Source organism: Lactuca sativa, chromosome 5, assembly GCF_002870075.4.
Source record: "Lactuca sativa cultivar Salinas chromosome 5, Lsat_Salinas_v11, whole genome shotgun sequence".
Lineage (NCBI taxonomy): Eukaryota > Viridiplantae > Streptophyta > Magnoliopsida > Asterales > Asteraceae > Lactuca > Lactuca sativa.
This window is the reverse complement of record NC_056627.2, coordinates 31,119,401-31,138,188: the sequence shown is the minus strand read 5'-3', so window position 1 is coordinate 31,138,188 and position 18,788 is coordinate 31,119,401. Positions and strand designations below refer to the sequence as shown.

The window sequence follows — 18,788 nt, the reverse complement described above, 5'->3', positions numbered from 1 at the left end:
TTCAAGGATATGCTGAGAGCATGTACCCTAGAATTCCAAGGTAACTGGGATGAACACTTACCTCTAGTAGAATTTTCCTATAATAATAGTTTCCACTCAAACATTAAGATGGCACCTTATCACGCTTTTTATGGGGAAAAGTGTCGAAGGCCATCATGTTGGCTGGAAGCTGGGGAAAAGCAGTTTATGGGACCTGAAATAGTCCATCAGACTACCGAAAAGTTGAAAGTGATAAGAGAAAGGATGTTAGCTGCTCAAGATCGACAAAAGAGTTATGCTGAAAAGAAAAGACAACTGATAACCTTTGAAGTTGGAGATTCGGTTTTACTTAAAGTCTCGCCGTGGATGGGACTTATAAGATTTGGTAAGAGAGGGAAGTTGAGTCCAAGGTTTATTGGACCATTTAAAGTTCTTCAGAGGATCGGGAATCAAGCTTACAAGCTAGAGTTACCGGAAGAACTGGAGGGTATTCAAAACACCTTTCATGTGTGTTACTTGAGAAAGTTCACGGGAGATGTGCCCGACATAATTCTGATTTCTGAGTTAAGGTTGGACGAAAACAAGAGGTTGATCGAAGAACGTGAGGCACTTGTTGACCGTAAGACTATGAATTTGCGACGCAAGATGGTCGATTTAGTGCTTGTGCGTTGGAAACATACGAATGGACCAAATCTCACTTGGGAAACGGAGAGTGACATGATGAGTCGCTACCCGCAGTTGTTTGGTGATATGTGATTCCGGGGACGGAATCATCCTAAGGGGGAGAGAATTGTAACACTCGTGTTTCTAGCCTAGGAATTTATATTGAGGTGATAGTCTAGGTTAACCTTTGTAACTCATTTTGAAGAAATTAAAAGGAATTATGTGAATATTATGTGAATTATGTGTTTTATGCTTGATTATTAGGGCTTAATTAATTAAGAATAAAAATAAGCGTCAAAATTAAAGTGTGAGATAAGCCCGGTATCTTTACATAAAGTTGTAGTGGTCGAAACAAGGATTTCGGGGATATAAAGAATACCAACATCCGAGTTATAACGAAGAAGTTATGACATGTCGAAGTTTCGCGACAAAACCGACACGGTGCCGAATGTCGTAAAAAGTGAGTTTTTGATAAACTATTTTTTAGCCTTAGTGATCTAAACGAAAGTCGTAGTATTCGTTAAACCGAGAAGTTCGATAAAAAGAACGTCCAAATTTGACTTCGTATGAAGAAGTTATGATTTTTCGAAGTTTCAGCTTAGCAGTAGACAGCTAAAAACTCGAATTTTAGATCGAGCGATTTTTAGCTGACACAACCTAAACGAGAATCGAAGGTCTCGTCATTAGTAGCACAACGGTAAAAAGTCTGACGAAAACGAACGTCGGATGAAGAAGTTATGAATTTTTAACGGATTTCCTGTCCCGGTCTGTTAAAAATAATAATATAAAATTTAAAGTCAAAATTAGCCGACGAAGTCTAAACAGAAGTTGTAGAGCGTAATTTTAGCTATGCGTGCATATAATGAGCGTCAAAAACGGAGCTCGTATGCGAAAGTTATGGATTTTAGAAGTTTTGGCACGAAAATCGAGAAAATTCGCATAGTCACGAGTTGCCACGTCACCCTCGCCTCGCATGCGCCACGTGTCCAAAAATGCTGCTGAGTCATCTGAGCTGCTGAGTCATCCGAGCACGTGGCCTTATCCGAAGTGGTCCAGTGAAGATCCGACGTGTGTCTTCTCCCTCGTGTCCGAACCCTCGCAGAAGCCACGAGCTTCCCTCATCGGATCCGGACTTCGGTCCAATCACAGGCCGCCAGCAGCCCCTTCGCATGCGCAGCCACGTGCGAGCCTATGTCCTGCGAGCTTCGGATCTTCGCCACCTGGAGACTTCTCAACCGTCCAATCAGAAGCTTCCCCCTATAAATAGAAGGGTGCAAACCCTCCCGGCTAGAATTTAGAAATTGGCAATTTTGGCCCCCTTTTCACTATTTTGGCTATTTTCACATCCCTCGAAGCCCCGGTACTTATTCCAAAGCCCGGAATACTCCAAGAAGTGCCCGAGAATCCCGGAAAATTTATCTTTTCGGTTTCGAAGCCCGACTTTTGCAAAGCCCGGTTTCTCAATAAAACTCCCGGTTTTATTAGAAACGATCATTTTAGGAAACGAATTGCTGCCCGATTATCATCAAATCAAGTGAGTGTATAGTCACTTTCATTTTACACATAGATATGAAGTATTTACCTTATAATACATGCTATGTGTAAATATATTAATTGTTTATTTGAGGTGACTGTTGAGTTGATGTTTTATACAAGTTTTAAACTGTATAAGTATTTTTGTCTACAAATATGTTGGGTAGAACATGAGTAGATAGTGATGTGCGATAAAATAAAATTGATGAGAGGCCTCGATGTGTTTTGAGATCCAGTCATCTAGCGGAGTTTGGATGACGACCACGGACTTTCTAGACAGTCCAGTGAGAAACATTAGCAGGTCCGCAACCTGTAGGTGTTAATGAACTGAGAGTGTTCATTCGTTGTACTCCATCCCCCTCATGGTTGCCTTTAGGACATGTATGGCTGAGGAAACCCCTTAGCAGTAGTTTCCATCCTGATGATATTCTTTAGGCTAGGTCCCTTGTGAAAAGTGTTTATGGACGTAAAGTGAGGATAACAGGAACGGGTAATCAGGGTTATTGTTGATTGGTGAACTTAATAAGTTTATTATTATTGTGGGTTGAAAACCCTATATGCTCACCAGGCTCCCAAGCCTGACCCACTCAACTTTTTATGTTACATGTAGTGGACCCCGAGCATAGTCGGAGGACGACGAGAGATTTTTGGATTATAGGTCAGTAGTTGTAAATAACTGTTGAAAGAATTATAATGTCTTGTTTATGCTTTTGATTTGTATCAGAACATGACATCCCGAGGTTTTGATATATATATATATATATATATATATATATATATATATATATATATATATATGGAAAATATATACCTTCTTAATGAAGGGTTTTGATAAACTTTTATCATATGTTGTTTGGGGACCAATTCCGCAACATCTTTTAAAAAGATTTCTCTGATTTTATTTTAAAAAACATAAATTAAATCGGTCTATTCTGGCCGAGAAATTAGCGGATGTCACAATAGACAATGTTACTGTTGTTATTAGTCCTTTATTTGGGGGCTATTTGGTCAAATTTTGGAACCAAAAAGTCCCCATTGAAATGAGTTTGATAAAATCAATGGCTTCATAAAATCATCAATAAAAACTGTTTTTGGTAAACTTTATTTATGAATTAATGAATATAATATGTTATTTTACTGTTTAAATTGTTGAACAAATCAACAAATTAGATAATTTAAATGCAAAAACAAAAAAAACAGAATAAATAGTGCAACAGATAGCAGTTGATGTCACTAAATGGCAACATACTTTTTCACATTTTTAGAAAAAACAGAAAAAAGATGATAACTTAATCTAAGGGTTTGTAGAGAAGGCAGTGTGACAAAAAGAAGTCGAACGGCCACGCCTCAAGAATGTCTTATCAACATAAAACCTTCGTAGTTAGAATTTGTTTTAGGATTGCTTCTTTGACCTCTCTTCCTACTGATATATCACTAACAACCATAACTACGTGGACTCCACAAAGTGCTAGAACCTTTGTTGCAGTTTCGATCCATATCCCACTTGAGTCTCCTAAAATACCATCATAGCAAAAACAAAGTTCTCTTAATACTTTCATCAAACACTTGGAAGGAAAAAATAGAAAGACAGTTGGTATTTTAATGGTGGTGGTATACATTTGAATTAAAGTGGAAGATGAGGCAACATTGTAATTTTTGTTTTTCCTTTCAAATTAACAATAATTTACATGTGTTCATGCATGTTCACAAGAAAAGTATAAAATAAGGTAATGCTAAAAAATCAAAATGTATCAAATAATACATCTACATATTAAAATCTGAAGGTTTAGTTGCCAAATAATGGTCAACCACCGATTAAAAAAACAAAAAGAAAACATTTAATCAAGAAAGCAAGAATTTATAGAAACTAAACTCAAAAAAGAAAAGCAGACATATCATCATTGTTTTTTATTTTTCTTAATTAACTTTGTCTATCAACAAAACTTTCTTGTCTTTCATTCTTCATTTCTAATAGATGTATACGTATAATCCGGACCTCTGGAAATAAATATAATTATACATATATTGATAGATAAAATATAAGTATCTGATTTTTTATTTTCCCAATCTTATACAGATAGTAAGGACTAAGCTTCGGTTTTCCTACTTAAGAATTTAACATCATCAACAATAATTACTGGGAGATGTTAAAAATTTCATCCCCAAAATAGATTAATTTTTTTGAGGGAAAGGTATCAAAGAAAGATTAAAAAATTAACACTATCATACTAATCTCTCTTTTTCTGATTCGACAAAGTATGAAGACAAGAAGGAAATAAACTTAAAGCATAGTAGCTTTACTCTCATTCAATAGCGCAACAGGTCCCAAGAAAAGACCCACCATGAAACATAGCACAAACCTTATAAATTAAACAACAAAAAGATTAAAAGGCAAACAAACCTCTTGTCATTATTACTCTAGTTTCCGATTGACACCCATCAAGTTCGAGAGAGGCAAGAGAGGATATATTTAGGGTTACTACTGGTGAATGAGATGATAACAATTAAGAAAGACAAACGGGATGAAATTCAAATTTCAAAAATTGAATCCCAATATCCTATTTGGTAAGAAGTGTGTGAGATCGGAGGAGATCACAAAATTCACGGTGTATGATTTGAGAAGAAGTGCAGATGATGACCGAGATTGGGGCGAGTTTCAACTATACCTATTCGTTGCAAAGGGCAAAAGTGGTACTTCACTTTGTAAAAATTTTGACTGAAGAGGTGAGACGTGGCATATTACTTTCGTTTATTATATATATATATATATATATATATATATATATATATATATATACACACACACACAGGTTTAGGTTCTATGGAAAACAAAAAATCCTAAAAAAAACCTTAAATATAAAAAAAATGTATAAAAAAAAACTTAGAGATCACAAAACTTTTTTTTTGAATTTTTTTATGAAAAAATCGCAGCTTTTAGTATAAAATCGCTATTTTTTTTTTTACTAAAAACCAATTTTTTATTAAAAAATTGATTTTTTTATTTTTTTTCAGTGATTTTATTAAAAAAGCTGCGATTTTTCTATAAAAAAATTTTAAAAAAAGTTTTGTGATCTCTAAGTAATTTTTTTCTGTTAGGGTTTTTTTGTTTTCCAAATAACCATTATATATATATATATATATAGAGAGAGAGAGAGAGAGAGAGAGAGAGAGTTAGGTTCATATGTTTCCAATAAGTATTGTGTGCCTCTAACTAATCAGAATTAAGCAAAAATAAATTCAATAATAAATAATAAAAAATGTATAATTGTAATCTTGACTACATTTAATTATGGTAAAGATTTAAACCATTAAATATCCTTAAAATCAGGAAAATTAGTTTTTGATCTCTACAAAATCACCCATCGACCCCTTTATCATCATCTACGACTTCCTTCCCCACCTCCGACACCCTCTTCTTCCATTCCTCACCATCGACGCCACCCTCTTCAACTGAAGATTCCATCAAAGCATACTCGATTCATTTTGCAACACCAAAATTAGTTCCTTTAAATCAAAGCATAATCGATCAAAATCTCAGTTAAAAAGCAACAGAATTGTGCATCCTATTTAGATTCCAATTTCAGGTTTGTTTTCTATTTTTAATTGAATATCCCCTTATGTATCATCATATCAAGTCTTCTATTTTCTTTGTAACCCTAGGCCACAGTTTATCTTCATCAAGATACCAGACACACAGGACCGTGGATAATTCTCATTCTTTAACCAATCAACAAAATTTCCCTTTATTGAATTTGTTATTTTTTTTTCTTTAATCAATTTACGTACTTGATTTTGGGTAATTGTTATTTGCAATTGAACTGATTTACTTAAAGCTATATGAACTTTATTTACAATCTAGACGTAATATATTTGCAATTCTTATGCACTCGATGTGTTAAAAACATATTTGCAATAGTTTTGGTTTTCATTTATTTACATATAAACCGATTTGCAGTATTTTTTTCATTTTCGGATGTCTACATGATTTGTTTTTCATTCTTTACTCCATCATTGATTATTTATTCATTGGCTTGCCTGATGTATTTCATACCTACAATATTAGATTGAACAAAACCTCATAATTAGATTGAATTTCCTTTCCATTTTTGATGTATTTCATACCTACAGTATTCTGTCAAAATTTATTTTGCATAATTTTTCTGCCTTCTAAATGTTCGATGAAATGTCTATAAGACCCCATCTTTTTCATTGCAATTTAAGGGTTACATTCTACTGGAATATATTACTATTCATTAATGTTTACTACATTATATTAGAAATTATAGTTTTTATTTTCTATTACATTCTGTTAGACTTTATAGTCTCTACTACATTCTGTCAGAATTTATAGTTTTTATTTTCTACTATATCCTGTCAAACTTTATAGTATTTACTACATTCTGTCAGAATTTATATTTTTTATTCTCTTAGAATGCATTGGATTTTTTAATTTTTGAAACTTGATTATGTTTTCTTTATGAATTTAGGTTTTGAAGAGGCTAACATTGATGTGGAAAACAAAAACATGGAGAACGAGAATGTATTATACCAAAATGTGTTATGCTACAATATATAAAGCGTTTCTTAAAAATATTATTCTTTCAGAATTAATGTGTTTTTGTTAGATTTTGATGTTTTTTTTTCTTTTTTAATCATTCTTAGTTTTAGTCTTGAATGTAACCATATTATGCAAGAATAAAATCGAAAATATCTTTACTAGTTTATGGTTGACTTTTTTCATTCTGACAAAATAAAATCGATTATTACTATAAGTTATATTATAATTAAATTCGAATTATTTTAGAAACTCAGATTAAAAAAAACGGTAATTAATTATCCTTAAAATACGATTTTTTTTTAATATAGGTTAATTGACTAAAATACCCTTATGCTGAAATTTGTGTGATTATATGGTACATGTTACCCTATTATAATATCATAGACCCTCAGATCATGACCATTGATTCTATTTCATCCGTTGGTCCAGATTTATGTATACGAGCACACAATAGTTGTTCGAAAATTTGAACCTAATCATATATATATATATATATATATATATATATATATATATATATATATATATATATATATATATATATATATATATATATATATATATATATATATATATATAACATTTTGAGTTGTAGACCACTAAAGTTTGTAGACGCAATGATCTGAGGGTAACATTGACATAGTTAATAGAAAAACAAGCGTTTGATTTGTACATATGTGACAAGCAATATATATGATATGCATAATCATAATACACCATCTAAAATTATGAATCATGTGATCATGAAGGGGGAAAGGACTATAATTGAACGTTTGTGAGGTGGAAAGACTTCAAGACTAATGGTGTGTTTGTCGGTGACGTTCGTGAGCTTTTACGTTTTAACTTTAAAAAAAAAAAATCGAATTAAACAAAAAATTTCGTTTAAAAATACGATCGTTTAATTTTTAGTTTAAACAAAAAACATCAAATCTAAAAGTTATTTCGTGTTTGGCAAAAATAACTGATAACGGGTAGCTCGAAACTGTAATTTTTATTTGTTATCTGAGTATCTGACAAGAGTAGTTGGAAGTATTTTGAATGTGTAAAATTACAAACAAAATGACAATTATTTAAAAAATAAATATACAAACATATTTTTATGGGTAATAGTGAAAATTGATTAAAAAAAACTCAAATTTTTTTTCTTATGATGTGTTTGGGAAAAATAGATAGAAGTTAAGTTGGAAATTGGAAGTTGGAAGTTGGAAGTTGGAAGTTGGAAGTTATAGTTTGTATATGTATAAGAGTGTTCGACATATGTAATTTTAAGTTTTTGAAATATATAAAATTAAATAAAAAGACATATAAATATAAACTAAAACTAAAATATAGCAAAAACAAATTAATTTTTTAAAATTATGATTATCAAAAGTTAAAAACCAACCAACTTTTAATACTAAGTGCACCGATTAAACTTCTTAACGGGTAGGAACCTTTTTTATGCATTTTAGTAAATGATGATTTTTTTATAAATAAAATCAATAAGACTTTTCAATTATGTAAGAACTTAGATCAAACATTTTTTTACATTTTATAAGTGTTTCGATATTATAAAAGAAACATTATTATTGTATGTTATTAATTTTGGTTTATAAATTCATATAATAAATATTTACTATTTTGTTAGATGAAGATTAATAAATTATAAAATCCGTTGATATGGTTATTTCAAATAAATACATCATAATTGTTAAAATATATTCATATTTAGTTGTATAAAATAATTACCAAAAGTATATATATGATTTATTTATTTTAAAGGGTATTTAAGTTAATTTGTTAAAATTAAAAAAAAAATTTGTTAAACGCTAATTGAAGTAGCTTTTAGATTTGAAAATTTTGTTTAATCAAAAAGCTGAATACTGAATGTGACTTTTTTTTTCCAGCATTTTAAAATGCTAAAAACTACAAGTATCCAAAATAATTTTTAGATCCTTAAATGTTACATGAAATAAGTTTTAGGATTAAAGTTGTTTTGTTTTAAACTAAAAGCTAAATACTTGCACTCCCGTAAATAATTTTTGTTTAAATTGAATTGTTTGTTAAAAACTAAAGGTAGAAACCTTTAAACGATCGCTAACAAACAGACACATATCAACTGATCTAGGGAATACTTTTGTACAAAGTGGGATGTGTTGCAACATTTTTTGGTGTAAAAACTCTACGGTGTAAGAATCATTTTTTTGATATAAACACATGTTTGGCTATAGAAAACATGTTTTGGTCAAAAAAACATTTTTTTGGGTAATAATAATAATAATAATAATAACAATAATAATAATAATTTTCATTTTCATTTTAAATAATAATAATAAAAATAACAACAACAATAATAAAAAAAAATAAAAATTCATATTAGTAAAGTGTGGATTACAAATCACGAATGATAATAATTATGACAGTAACTCATAATCACCATCGTAATAATAATATATAGTTAAGTGATTAAACGATAGACTTTTAAAATTATATTGACTTTTTGTATTTTTAGTCTTATAATAATTAATCATAAATTGAGAACTTCTTTAATTTGAGAAAAAATAAAATTCTATGTAATAGATAGTTAAATGTCTAGGATAATTAATGAAAACAGTATATGATGTATTGTGAATATTTTACCCTAAGTATTTAGTAAAAAGTGTTGGTCACGAGTTGGGTAAGATAAACTTAATTATACTTAAAACTGATCTGATAATATTTTTTATTTTATTTCTTAGTTTACAAATAGCAGATATATTAAATATAATACGAAAACTATAAAGATTCTAAAAAAATCGTTATGGCTTCGCATGTCACGTCATTGCTACAAGGTTTCTACCGACTTCGAGCTTTAACTAAATGCCACTTAAGTTATATATATATATATATATATATATATATATATATATATATATATATATATATATATATATATATATATATATATATATATATATATATATATTGAAATTAAAAACGTAAAAATTTATCATGAATACCAGAATCACGCATATATATATATATATATATATATATATATATATATATATATATATATATATATATATATATATATATATATATGATACACAAAATTACCGTCTTAAATCACACTTTACTAATGACGCCACCACGACTGATAAAAGTTTGAAACTTATATTGTAGCTAAATCACTATTTAGAACTTCGAAAATTACACTCTCAAAATAATAATATATTTAAAAAAAGAATGATCTACTAAATTTTAATTATTTAAAAGAAAAGTTAATTTTTAATCACATAGCTTAAATTACCAGTTAATCCCAAAAAAAATTAAGAGACATCAAATGCCTTTTTACTTTTTTTTTTCTATCATCTGTCTACACATTTATCCGTTATCCGTCGTACCAAAGGGGCTTTAGCCTAGCGATAAAGAGCGACTCTCTTATTTTGAAAGGTCATGGGTTCAAATTTTGTTTGAAACTTAGATGATGATAGTTAGCAGTAGATTAGTTTGCCGTCTCAAAAATAAATAAATAAATAGAATAATATCTAGTTTCTCAAAAATTAAATAGAAAATTGTGCTAAAAAGATATTTTCCAATAAGATAGTTACTTTATTAAATATGGAACTTAAAGTTATATCGTTTTAAAAGATTCTCTCTCTCTATATATAATCCCTGGATATTGCATAATCAGAAAACCACACACATATTTAATTATCATACCTTCTCTCTTTACCTTAATTTGGAGCCGAAAAAATGTTGAGGCAATTGGTTAAGAAGGAACAGATGATGCGAATCTTCAGTTCATCTTATGACAGTGCAGTCATGAAGCGCGTTTTAGCGACACATGCACCCGATGGTCGCCAAGTTGATTTGGAACCACTTCTTGCTGCCATTGAAGAAACATTCCGTCATGCTGTTCTTGCAGATTTCGATTCTGTCATTATCATCACTGCAGTATATATGCACGATTATTTATTTTATTTCTTTTTGTTATTTTCACAATGCTTACCATACATATATTTGTTTGCTTTGTAATATATAGCAGGGGGCGCATAGTGGGAATATTCATGCACTGCCTGGAGACTATAAGCAAGTTTTATTAGGGTTTGACGACATCATTCATACAGTTTCTTGCGAGGTAAATTAGTATATAAATAAGATAAATGCATGGTTATGTATTTATATTGTAATTCATGAGTAAAGTAAAACCTTTTTTTTTAAATTGTTGGCAGCTTACATGCAAAAGCTCGGGTGGAACAGACGCGCATACATCCACGTTGGCAATTCTTAACATGCTTTCGAGTTACTCATGGGAAGACAAGTTGGTGATATCATTAGGGGCGTTTGCTATCATCTTTGGGGAGTTTTGGCTTGTGGCTGAATTATTTGCGACTAATCCTCTTGCTAAATCAATCGCTTTGCTTAAACATATGCCAGATGTTATCAAGCATTACAATATACTAAAAGCTCGGTTTGATTCAATCAATCAACTGATTAAGGCTATGATGGATGTGACAAAGTGTATTATAACATTCAAGAATCTACCTCATCAATATATCCAGGATGACCAACCACCCAAGTCAACAGCAACAGCTGATCATATTCCCACTGCCACTTATTGGTCCATCAAGAGTATGGTGGCTTGCACATCTCAGCTAACAAGCCTTCTAGGCATGAATTATGAGTAAGTTTATTTTATTTAATTAATTACCCACAAGGTTGTTTTTGGATCATGGTAATTATAAGACAAGAAACATATTATTTGTTACATGTTATCAATTAATAGCAGGTACATCACAGCTACCTCCGAAGCATGTGAACTTTCAAGCTTGACTCATAAAGTTCACAACATTCATGAGCACCTTAAATCAATCCTCGTCCTTTGCTACCAAAACATAGGCAAGTGCTTAAAATTTTGTTTTACACAATACACATGACATAACAGGTTTTACCGGTAGCAGAACCAGAAAAAGTCCAAGGTATAGCATAGCACACGTGTCCATTGACATCCTCCTACTTTTCTTCCTAATTATCTTCCTACCCAATGTCAATGGAAATAATGACAAGTGTCCAAAAATATAATTAATTTTTTCAAAATATGACACATGTCATCATTTCATATGGGTAGGAAGATATCTAGGAAGAAAATGTAGGATGATATTTAATTTCTCATAATATAAAGATGGGATAGAGACTCTCTGTCAATTAAAAAGATATCATAAATGTCCGTTAACTCTCTCTCAATTAAAAACATATCATAAATGTCTTAATCGTCCTCCTAATAAAAAAAATAATCTTTTGTTAATTAGCTACCTTAAAAGAATTGAAGTTGGAAAAAAAAAGAAATATTAATGTCCATAATCCATATAGTTGCATGCTATTGTTATATATAGAGGAAAAGCAACAAGAGGAATATCATCGTACTCGCACACGAATCATTGAGGCGCAAAATGAGGAACAAGCTTCAATTAAGTTGAGTAGGACCTCAAGCGATGTAGTTATATCGCATCAAACTCAAACTCGTAAGGAAGTTGGGTCCCATGAAGAAAACAAATCCTCTGGCTCTGTAATCTCACATAGCCAATCTATGACTGACTTTGGTTGTGGTTCTGGCTCTGGCATCCCACATAATCAATCTATGAGTGGATCTGGCTCTAACTTTGGCTCTAGCTCTGTAATATCACAAAGCCAATCTATGAGTGGCTCTGGCTCTGGCTCTATAATCCCACATAGTCAATCTATGACCGGCTCTGGCATCTCACATAGCCAATCTATGAGTGGATCTGGCTCTAGCATTGGCTCTATAATATCACAAAGTCAATCAATGAGTGGTTCTGGCTCTGGCTCTCTAATTTCACATAGCCAATCTATGACTGAATCTGGCTTTGGCTCTGTAATCTCACATAGCCAATCTATGAATGACTCTGGCTCTATAATCTCACATAGCCAATCTATAAGTGGCTCTGGCTCTAGCTCTAGCTCTGGCTCTAGCTCTGGCTTTGGCTCTGTAATCTTACATAGTCAATCTATGAGTGGCTCTGGCTCTGGCTCTACAATCTCACATCTCCAATCAATGAGTGGCTCTAGCTCTGGCTTTGCAATCTCACATCGCCAATCTATGAGTGGCTCTGGCTCCGCAATCTCACATCACCAATCTATGAGTGGTTCTGGCTCTGGCTCTGCAATTTCACATCGCCAATCTATGAGTGGATCTGGCTCTGTAATCTCACATCGACAATCTATGAGTGACACCGGCTCTGGCTTTGCAATCTCACATCGCCAATCTATGAGTGGCTCTGGCTCTGCAATCTCACATCACCAATCTATGAGTGGTTCTGGATCTAGCTCTGCAATTTCACATCGCCAATCTATGAGTGGATCTGGCTCTGTAATCTCACATCGACAGTCTATGAGTGGCACTGGCTCTGTAATCTCACATCGCCAATCTATGAATGACACTAGCACTGGCTCTGTAATCTCACATAGTCAATCTATGATTGGATTTGGCTCTGGCTCTGGCTCTGGCTCTATAATCTCACATAGCCAATCTATGGCTACCACTGGGTCCGCCACTATAATCTCTCATAGCCAATCTATGACGCGAGTAGTTCGAAGTAGTAGTTTGGATATCCACACCACTCATACAACATCACGTTAATTAGGTCCGCTCCATTAATACTTTCACTCTATATACGTTTTCATATTAATTCTTGCTTTACATTTAATTGATATATGTATTATCATTCCCCGTTTAATAATTTAGATTTTATTGTCCGTGGAGTCTTTTGGTTTTGTTTCTTATATATAAGAGCCTTGAACCTCACCATCATGTATATATAGCCTAATTAACCCTATCTTTATTTGTGCATGATGTGTATGTCAGGGATGGAGAATCACACTTAAATACTCGCATAGATGTTGTGTCTTGAAGCCAAGTTATGCTTATCGAGATTTTACTGGAATACGTACCACATCAATATATTGATGTTGGATGACGCTTTCCAAGACATGCATATATAATCAATTACTATTAATTAGTTGTTGTTGATTAAACCTTACGCACGTACATCAAATTGTGGAGGCTTGGGCTTAGTAACACCCGCTCGATTGATATAATGAATGTTCTGAAATTTGTATGTTTGGAATGAATTTCTGCATTGGTATTTCTTTTGAGTTGTGAACTTATACTTACTTACATTTGACTAGACTGTACGTGTACCTAAGAATTTCGAAATCGTTGTTTGGTATGATGGGTATATATTAATGGAGGATTATATAAATATGCATGCATTATTTATTTATCTATATTTATATTATTATTGATTATTAATAACGTCGACCCACCATATCATCATTATCATGTGTATCCTTTTATATAGATCGACCTTAAGAAATAAACCAAGGCGTGAATTGGGCCGACAATTTATATATATATATATATATATATATATATATATATATATATATATATATATATATATATATATATATATATATATATATATATATATATATATATATATAGAGAGAGAGAGAGAGAGAGAGAGAGAGATAGAGAGAGAGGTTCAAATATTCTAACTAATTATGTATGGATGTAGGAATGATTGTGGATCAATCATTCCAAAACGATATTTATGTAATATATATATATATATATATATATATATATATATATATATATATATATATATATATATATATAGAGAGAGAGAGAGAGAGAGAGAGAGATTCAAATATTCTAACTAATTATGTATGGATGTAGAAATGATTGTGGATCAATCATTCCAAAAGGATATTTGTGTAATGGTACATTATAATTAATATTTTGAAATTAATTAAGTATGATTACACTTTAGGCTTGATATTTATTTAACCTTATTAACCAACTTATAATTATTATTAGAAAGAAATTGAAAAGTCATGAGAGTTTCAAATAAACGTGATGAAAGGAAAAATGCATGAGAGTTTCAAATGAATGTGGTGAAAGAAAAAATATTTCCTTTATAATATAGTATTACTAGGCGAATATCCGCGCGTAGCGCATAAAGACCCATATAGTTGAAATCTTTACAAATATATGTTTTTTTAAATATAACAATAACGTTGTTGTTATATTTAATATAATAATTCGTATACTAAATTGATATTATATATTGATTATTTTAAATTATATGCTAATATATACATCTATTATAACTGCACAATCTCAATTGTTTGACTGACTTCTACCTTCAAGTTACTCATGAATTAAATATAATATATATGGTTTAATGTTATTTATAGTTGTTGTTATTGTTAATTAATTTTTTAAAATTTATTTGTTTAACATTTTAATTTCAATCATTATAATTATTTAAAACATCAAACATTGTTTTTTTATTTTAAAGTTAACAATATAATCATTTATATAGAGTTACTTTTAACTATTGTTATTATAAGTTATTTTAAGCTACTTATTTGAAATTTTTTAATGATTATAAAAATATCTTTAGGAAATATTTTAGTTAAATTGAGATTACAATTTAGTTTTTGAATTTAGCATTACAATTTATCACTTTTAACTATTCACAAAATATTCTTTGGGTTTTTTATTAAATGGAACTGAAATTTATATTTAAGTTGACAGTGTAATGTTATATTTAAATTAACAATTAAAATATTTTGTCCAAACTATTCAAAATTTGTAGCTTTAAACTGATAATGGTTTACATACAACAACATATTAAATTTAATAAATTAAGTATAATATGTTAAAAGTTAAAGTCATAACTTTATAAGTAGAAGTAAAAATATCATTTTAATGTTGAAATTTAGTTCATTTATGATTACACTTTAGGTTTGATATTTATTTAACCTTATTAACCAAATTATAATCATTATTAGAAAGACACTACAATTTATCACTTTTAATTACTTACAAAATATTATTTGGGTTGGTTAAGTTAAATTAAAATTTATACTTAAGTTGACCATGTAATGTTATATTTAAATTAATATGGATCTCTTTGAGATGTTCTTTCCTTAGGAGATAGCTAATCTCCTTTCTATAGGGCTACACAATCCTAAGTGATGTGGCTGAAATCTTCATGGTATGTATACCATTTCAACTTGTCTTTCCAGCCACTTGATTTCTCTCCTTTCCTTGGCCACCTTGCTTTCTTGCCAAGATCGTGCATGGTAAAGATTAGACCTTCTTCAATTCTAATGAACCTCAATGTTCTACTTCTGACTTTGTCATTTTCCTACAATTACGAGATCCTCATAAAAGGGGGGGATCCTTCTTTAAATCCATCTTGGAGGATTTTACTGCAGTGACTATGTCGATATTAGGAATATTCAGCTCTTCCTTACCAAACCTACTTACAAAATCTCTAAAGGATTTGTTAGGATCCTGGAGTACTCAATGGAGATCACTAGTGATCCTTTTGAATGTCCTATTACAAGAAAATCGGATATTGAATAGATTAACTAAATGAGCAAAACAAATAATAAAGAGGAATATTGAAAAGCCATTTCAAGATTGGTCCTATGAGGGTGGAATCAAAACTGGCTTCCTATAGATGTGTGGGAATGATGATGATCTTCATTCTTTCTCTGTATTACACCACACATTCTTTAGGATCAGTGGTTCCATCGTAAGGTTTCATGTTGGGAGGTTGGAAGCACTTTGGGACTTCAGCTATTACAGGAGAAAATCTTGAGATTCCGTGGCTCGTGGGAGATACCTCTAGTATAGGTTGGACCCTGCGCATCAATCTTGTTCTCACAATTGGTATCAGAGCTTGAATGGTTGTCCTTTGAATCCATAAAGATCAGATTATAGTTGATTAGAAATCACCTTGGTGTTTCAATCATTTCTGTGTCAAGGATAAAAGTTCTTCTATATACCACTTTAGCTTGAAGATATCTTAACTTCAATGGCTGCTTCTAGTCCTCAGCAAATGATTTCAATGCAAATCTAAATAGTGTGGGTGGCCCTACACGTGCCCCATTACTAATTGTGGAAGAATATGATCACTGGAAAGTTAGAATGGAAAGATTTTTACTTGCCAAAGATAAAGGTGAAGAAATCTAGAGATCTATCACAAAAGGTCCACATGTTCCTATAAGAACAGTTGTAAGAGATGCAGCTGCTCAGCTCATGCGTGAAGATGAAACTTGACCAACTCCTCTAACTACTGATGATATTGAGAAGCTGCATGTTGATCACGTTCCTTTCTTAGAAATGGTGTTTGGTGTTCCTCCTTCACTCTTTGAGAATATCAAGCTATGCAAATCAGCCAAAGAGATTTGGGACACTCTTCAGGACCTGATTGAAGGATCTGAAAATATGAAAGACAAGCCCCTCTCCTCAGTTGTCAATGACTTTGACACCTTCACCACTACTCCTGGTGAGTCAGTGGCCTCAGCTTCCAACCATTATCGCATTGTGGTAAACAACATGACTGCTCATGGGATTGTCCGAACTCCTTTGGAGTACAATCTCAAATTCATAAACAGTCTGGGCAAAGGATGGGGAAACAAAAAACTATTTTCCCCAAAGTAATGGCTCCTTGAAAAAGCTGAAGCTTTATCAACTCTTTGATGAACTTCAAGGCCATGAGTCTAATGTTGCTCAAACCATAAGAGAACTCTTAGGAGGACCTCTTGCATTTGTTAGTTCCTTCGAATCAACCATTTCGAACTCGTCTACTTCGGATCCCTTCAAACCCATTGTTTCATCTGTTCAAACATTCACACTAACCTTACCTACACAAATCTATCATGTTGATGACTCCAAAGCTATGGAATCCGAACTCCATTTCCAACAGGAGTTTGCTCTACTTTCAATGAAGTACAAACGCCATTTCAATCCTTCTTACAAACCATACCAAAACCGATTCCATGCTCCTCAACATAACAATCCTCAAACTTTTTCAGCTTTGGAACCTAAACCCTCCGAAAATCCTCCTGCATACAGACCAAACCTCCCTATGCCAAACTCTACTTCGGAACCCTCTCAGAATTCCAAATTGGACAAACAAAAAATTGTATGTCATAAGTGATGGGTTTTTGGTCATAAGACATCCTATGTGCTCATACAAACCCTAAAGCTTGGATCTACGTTTCTCTATTGTACATACTTTGAATCCAAGACTTTGAACCCTAATTCTAGCATATGGAAATCAGAATTCACATGTAATTAGGTTTAAGAACATACCTTGATTGTTATATAGCAATAACAATCCAATTCCTCCTTGAATTGACCTTGGAAAGCTAAGAGTCACAAGTGTCACTCCTCTAATGGCTTACAAACACCATAAGCAAGTGGAGAAGGTATAAAGAGAGGGGAGGGAGGTAGGAATTCGTCCTTAGATGCTCTTGGGAAGGTGTACCCGAATTCATGAGCCTTGGAGTCCTTATATAGGTGTAAAGATAGAGTTTCAGTCATTATCCTTATCTAGTTGTTTATCCACCAAGCAACCCATAAGATAATCCTTGAATCCTTATCATAGTCGAATTCTAAGTGATTATCACTTCAAATTCGTCCACCATATATATAAGATAATTCTTACCTTATTTTGGAACTATCACATAATTACAATTCAGCCCCTCTAGTTCAATTAATTACACTTGATCACAAAATTAATTCTCAATTAATTATTGACCAATATTAATTAAACAAATATGATTTCTCCTTTAATATATTATTCTTATAACATATTAATAAATCATAATAACCTCTCTCTCTTTATTTATTTCTCCATTCAAGTTGCTTTGGTGAAGGCAACCCAAAAGGACCATGCACCATCGGGTCAAGTACATACCAAAATAGTTATGGACTTAGACACTAATCCAACAGTCTCCCACTTGGATAAGTCTAATAACTATTATGCGTATGACTTCAGATCCTGATCTGCAATCGTAGCTTTCCAAAGCCGCTGTCAACTCTGATCCTATCAGATACGCGTGTCCTTAGATAAGGGATCATATATTCCTCCATTCTAGATATCGTATGAGATATGATTTCAAATCATTCTCTTTGTACTATATCTCGATTTCCGATTTATGACGACTGACTAATTGAACAAATCAAATTAGCCCTAGCCCG

General features: G+C 31.8%; 1 protein-coding gene across 5 annotated transcripts; it reads left to right on the top strand.

The window, feature by feature from the left end:
- The first annotated feature begins 10,381 nt into the window (after window positions 1-10,381).
- Window positions 10,382-13,977, top strand: LOC111889967 (cell wall protein AWA1). Of its 5 annotated transcripts, none has more exons than XM_023886120.3 (6): window positions 10,382-10,633; window positions 10,743-10,835; window positions 10,930-11,381; window positions 11,484-11,596; window positions 12,091-13,359; window positions 13,581-13,977. In XM_023886120.3, exons 1-5 carry the CDS (start codon window positions 10,451-10,453, stop codon window positions 13,353-13,355), a joined length of 2,106 nt encoding a protein of 701 aa, XP_023741888.1. In that variant the 5' UTR covers window positions 10,382-10,450; the 3' UTR covers window positions 13,356-13,359; window positions 13,581-13,977. The 5 variants fall into 5 exon arrangements, with proteins under 5 accessions (XP_023741888.1, XP_023741887.1, XP_023741886.1 ...); XM_023886119.3 differs by having other exon boundaries at window positions 10,740-10,835; XM_023886118.3 differs by having other exon boundaries at window positions 10,382-10,651.
- The last annotated feature ends 4,811 nt before the right edge of the window (window positions 13,978-18,788 follow it).

Bases quoted from the DNA above. Each gene is read 5' to 3' on its own strand.
- LOC111889967 (XM_023886116.3), top strand. From the start codon at position 10,451: ATGTTGAGGCAATTGGTTAAGAAGGAACAGATGATGCGAATCTTCAGT. The intron at 10,652-10,739 runs GTATATATGCAC...TGTAATATATAG, and splicing joins CTGTCATTATCATCACTGCA to CAGGGGGCGCATAGTGGGAA. The intron at 11,382-11,483 runs GTAAGTTTATTT...ATCAATTAATAG, and splicing joins CTTCTAGGCATGAATTATGA to CAGGTACATCACAGCTACCT.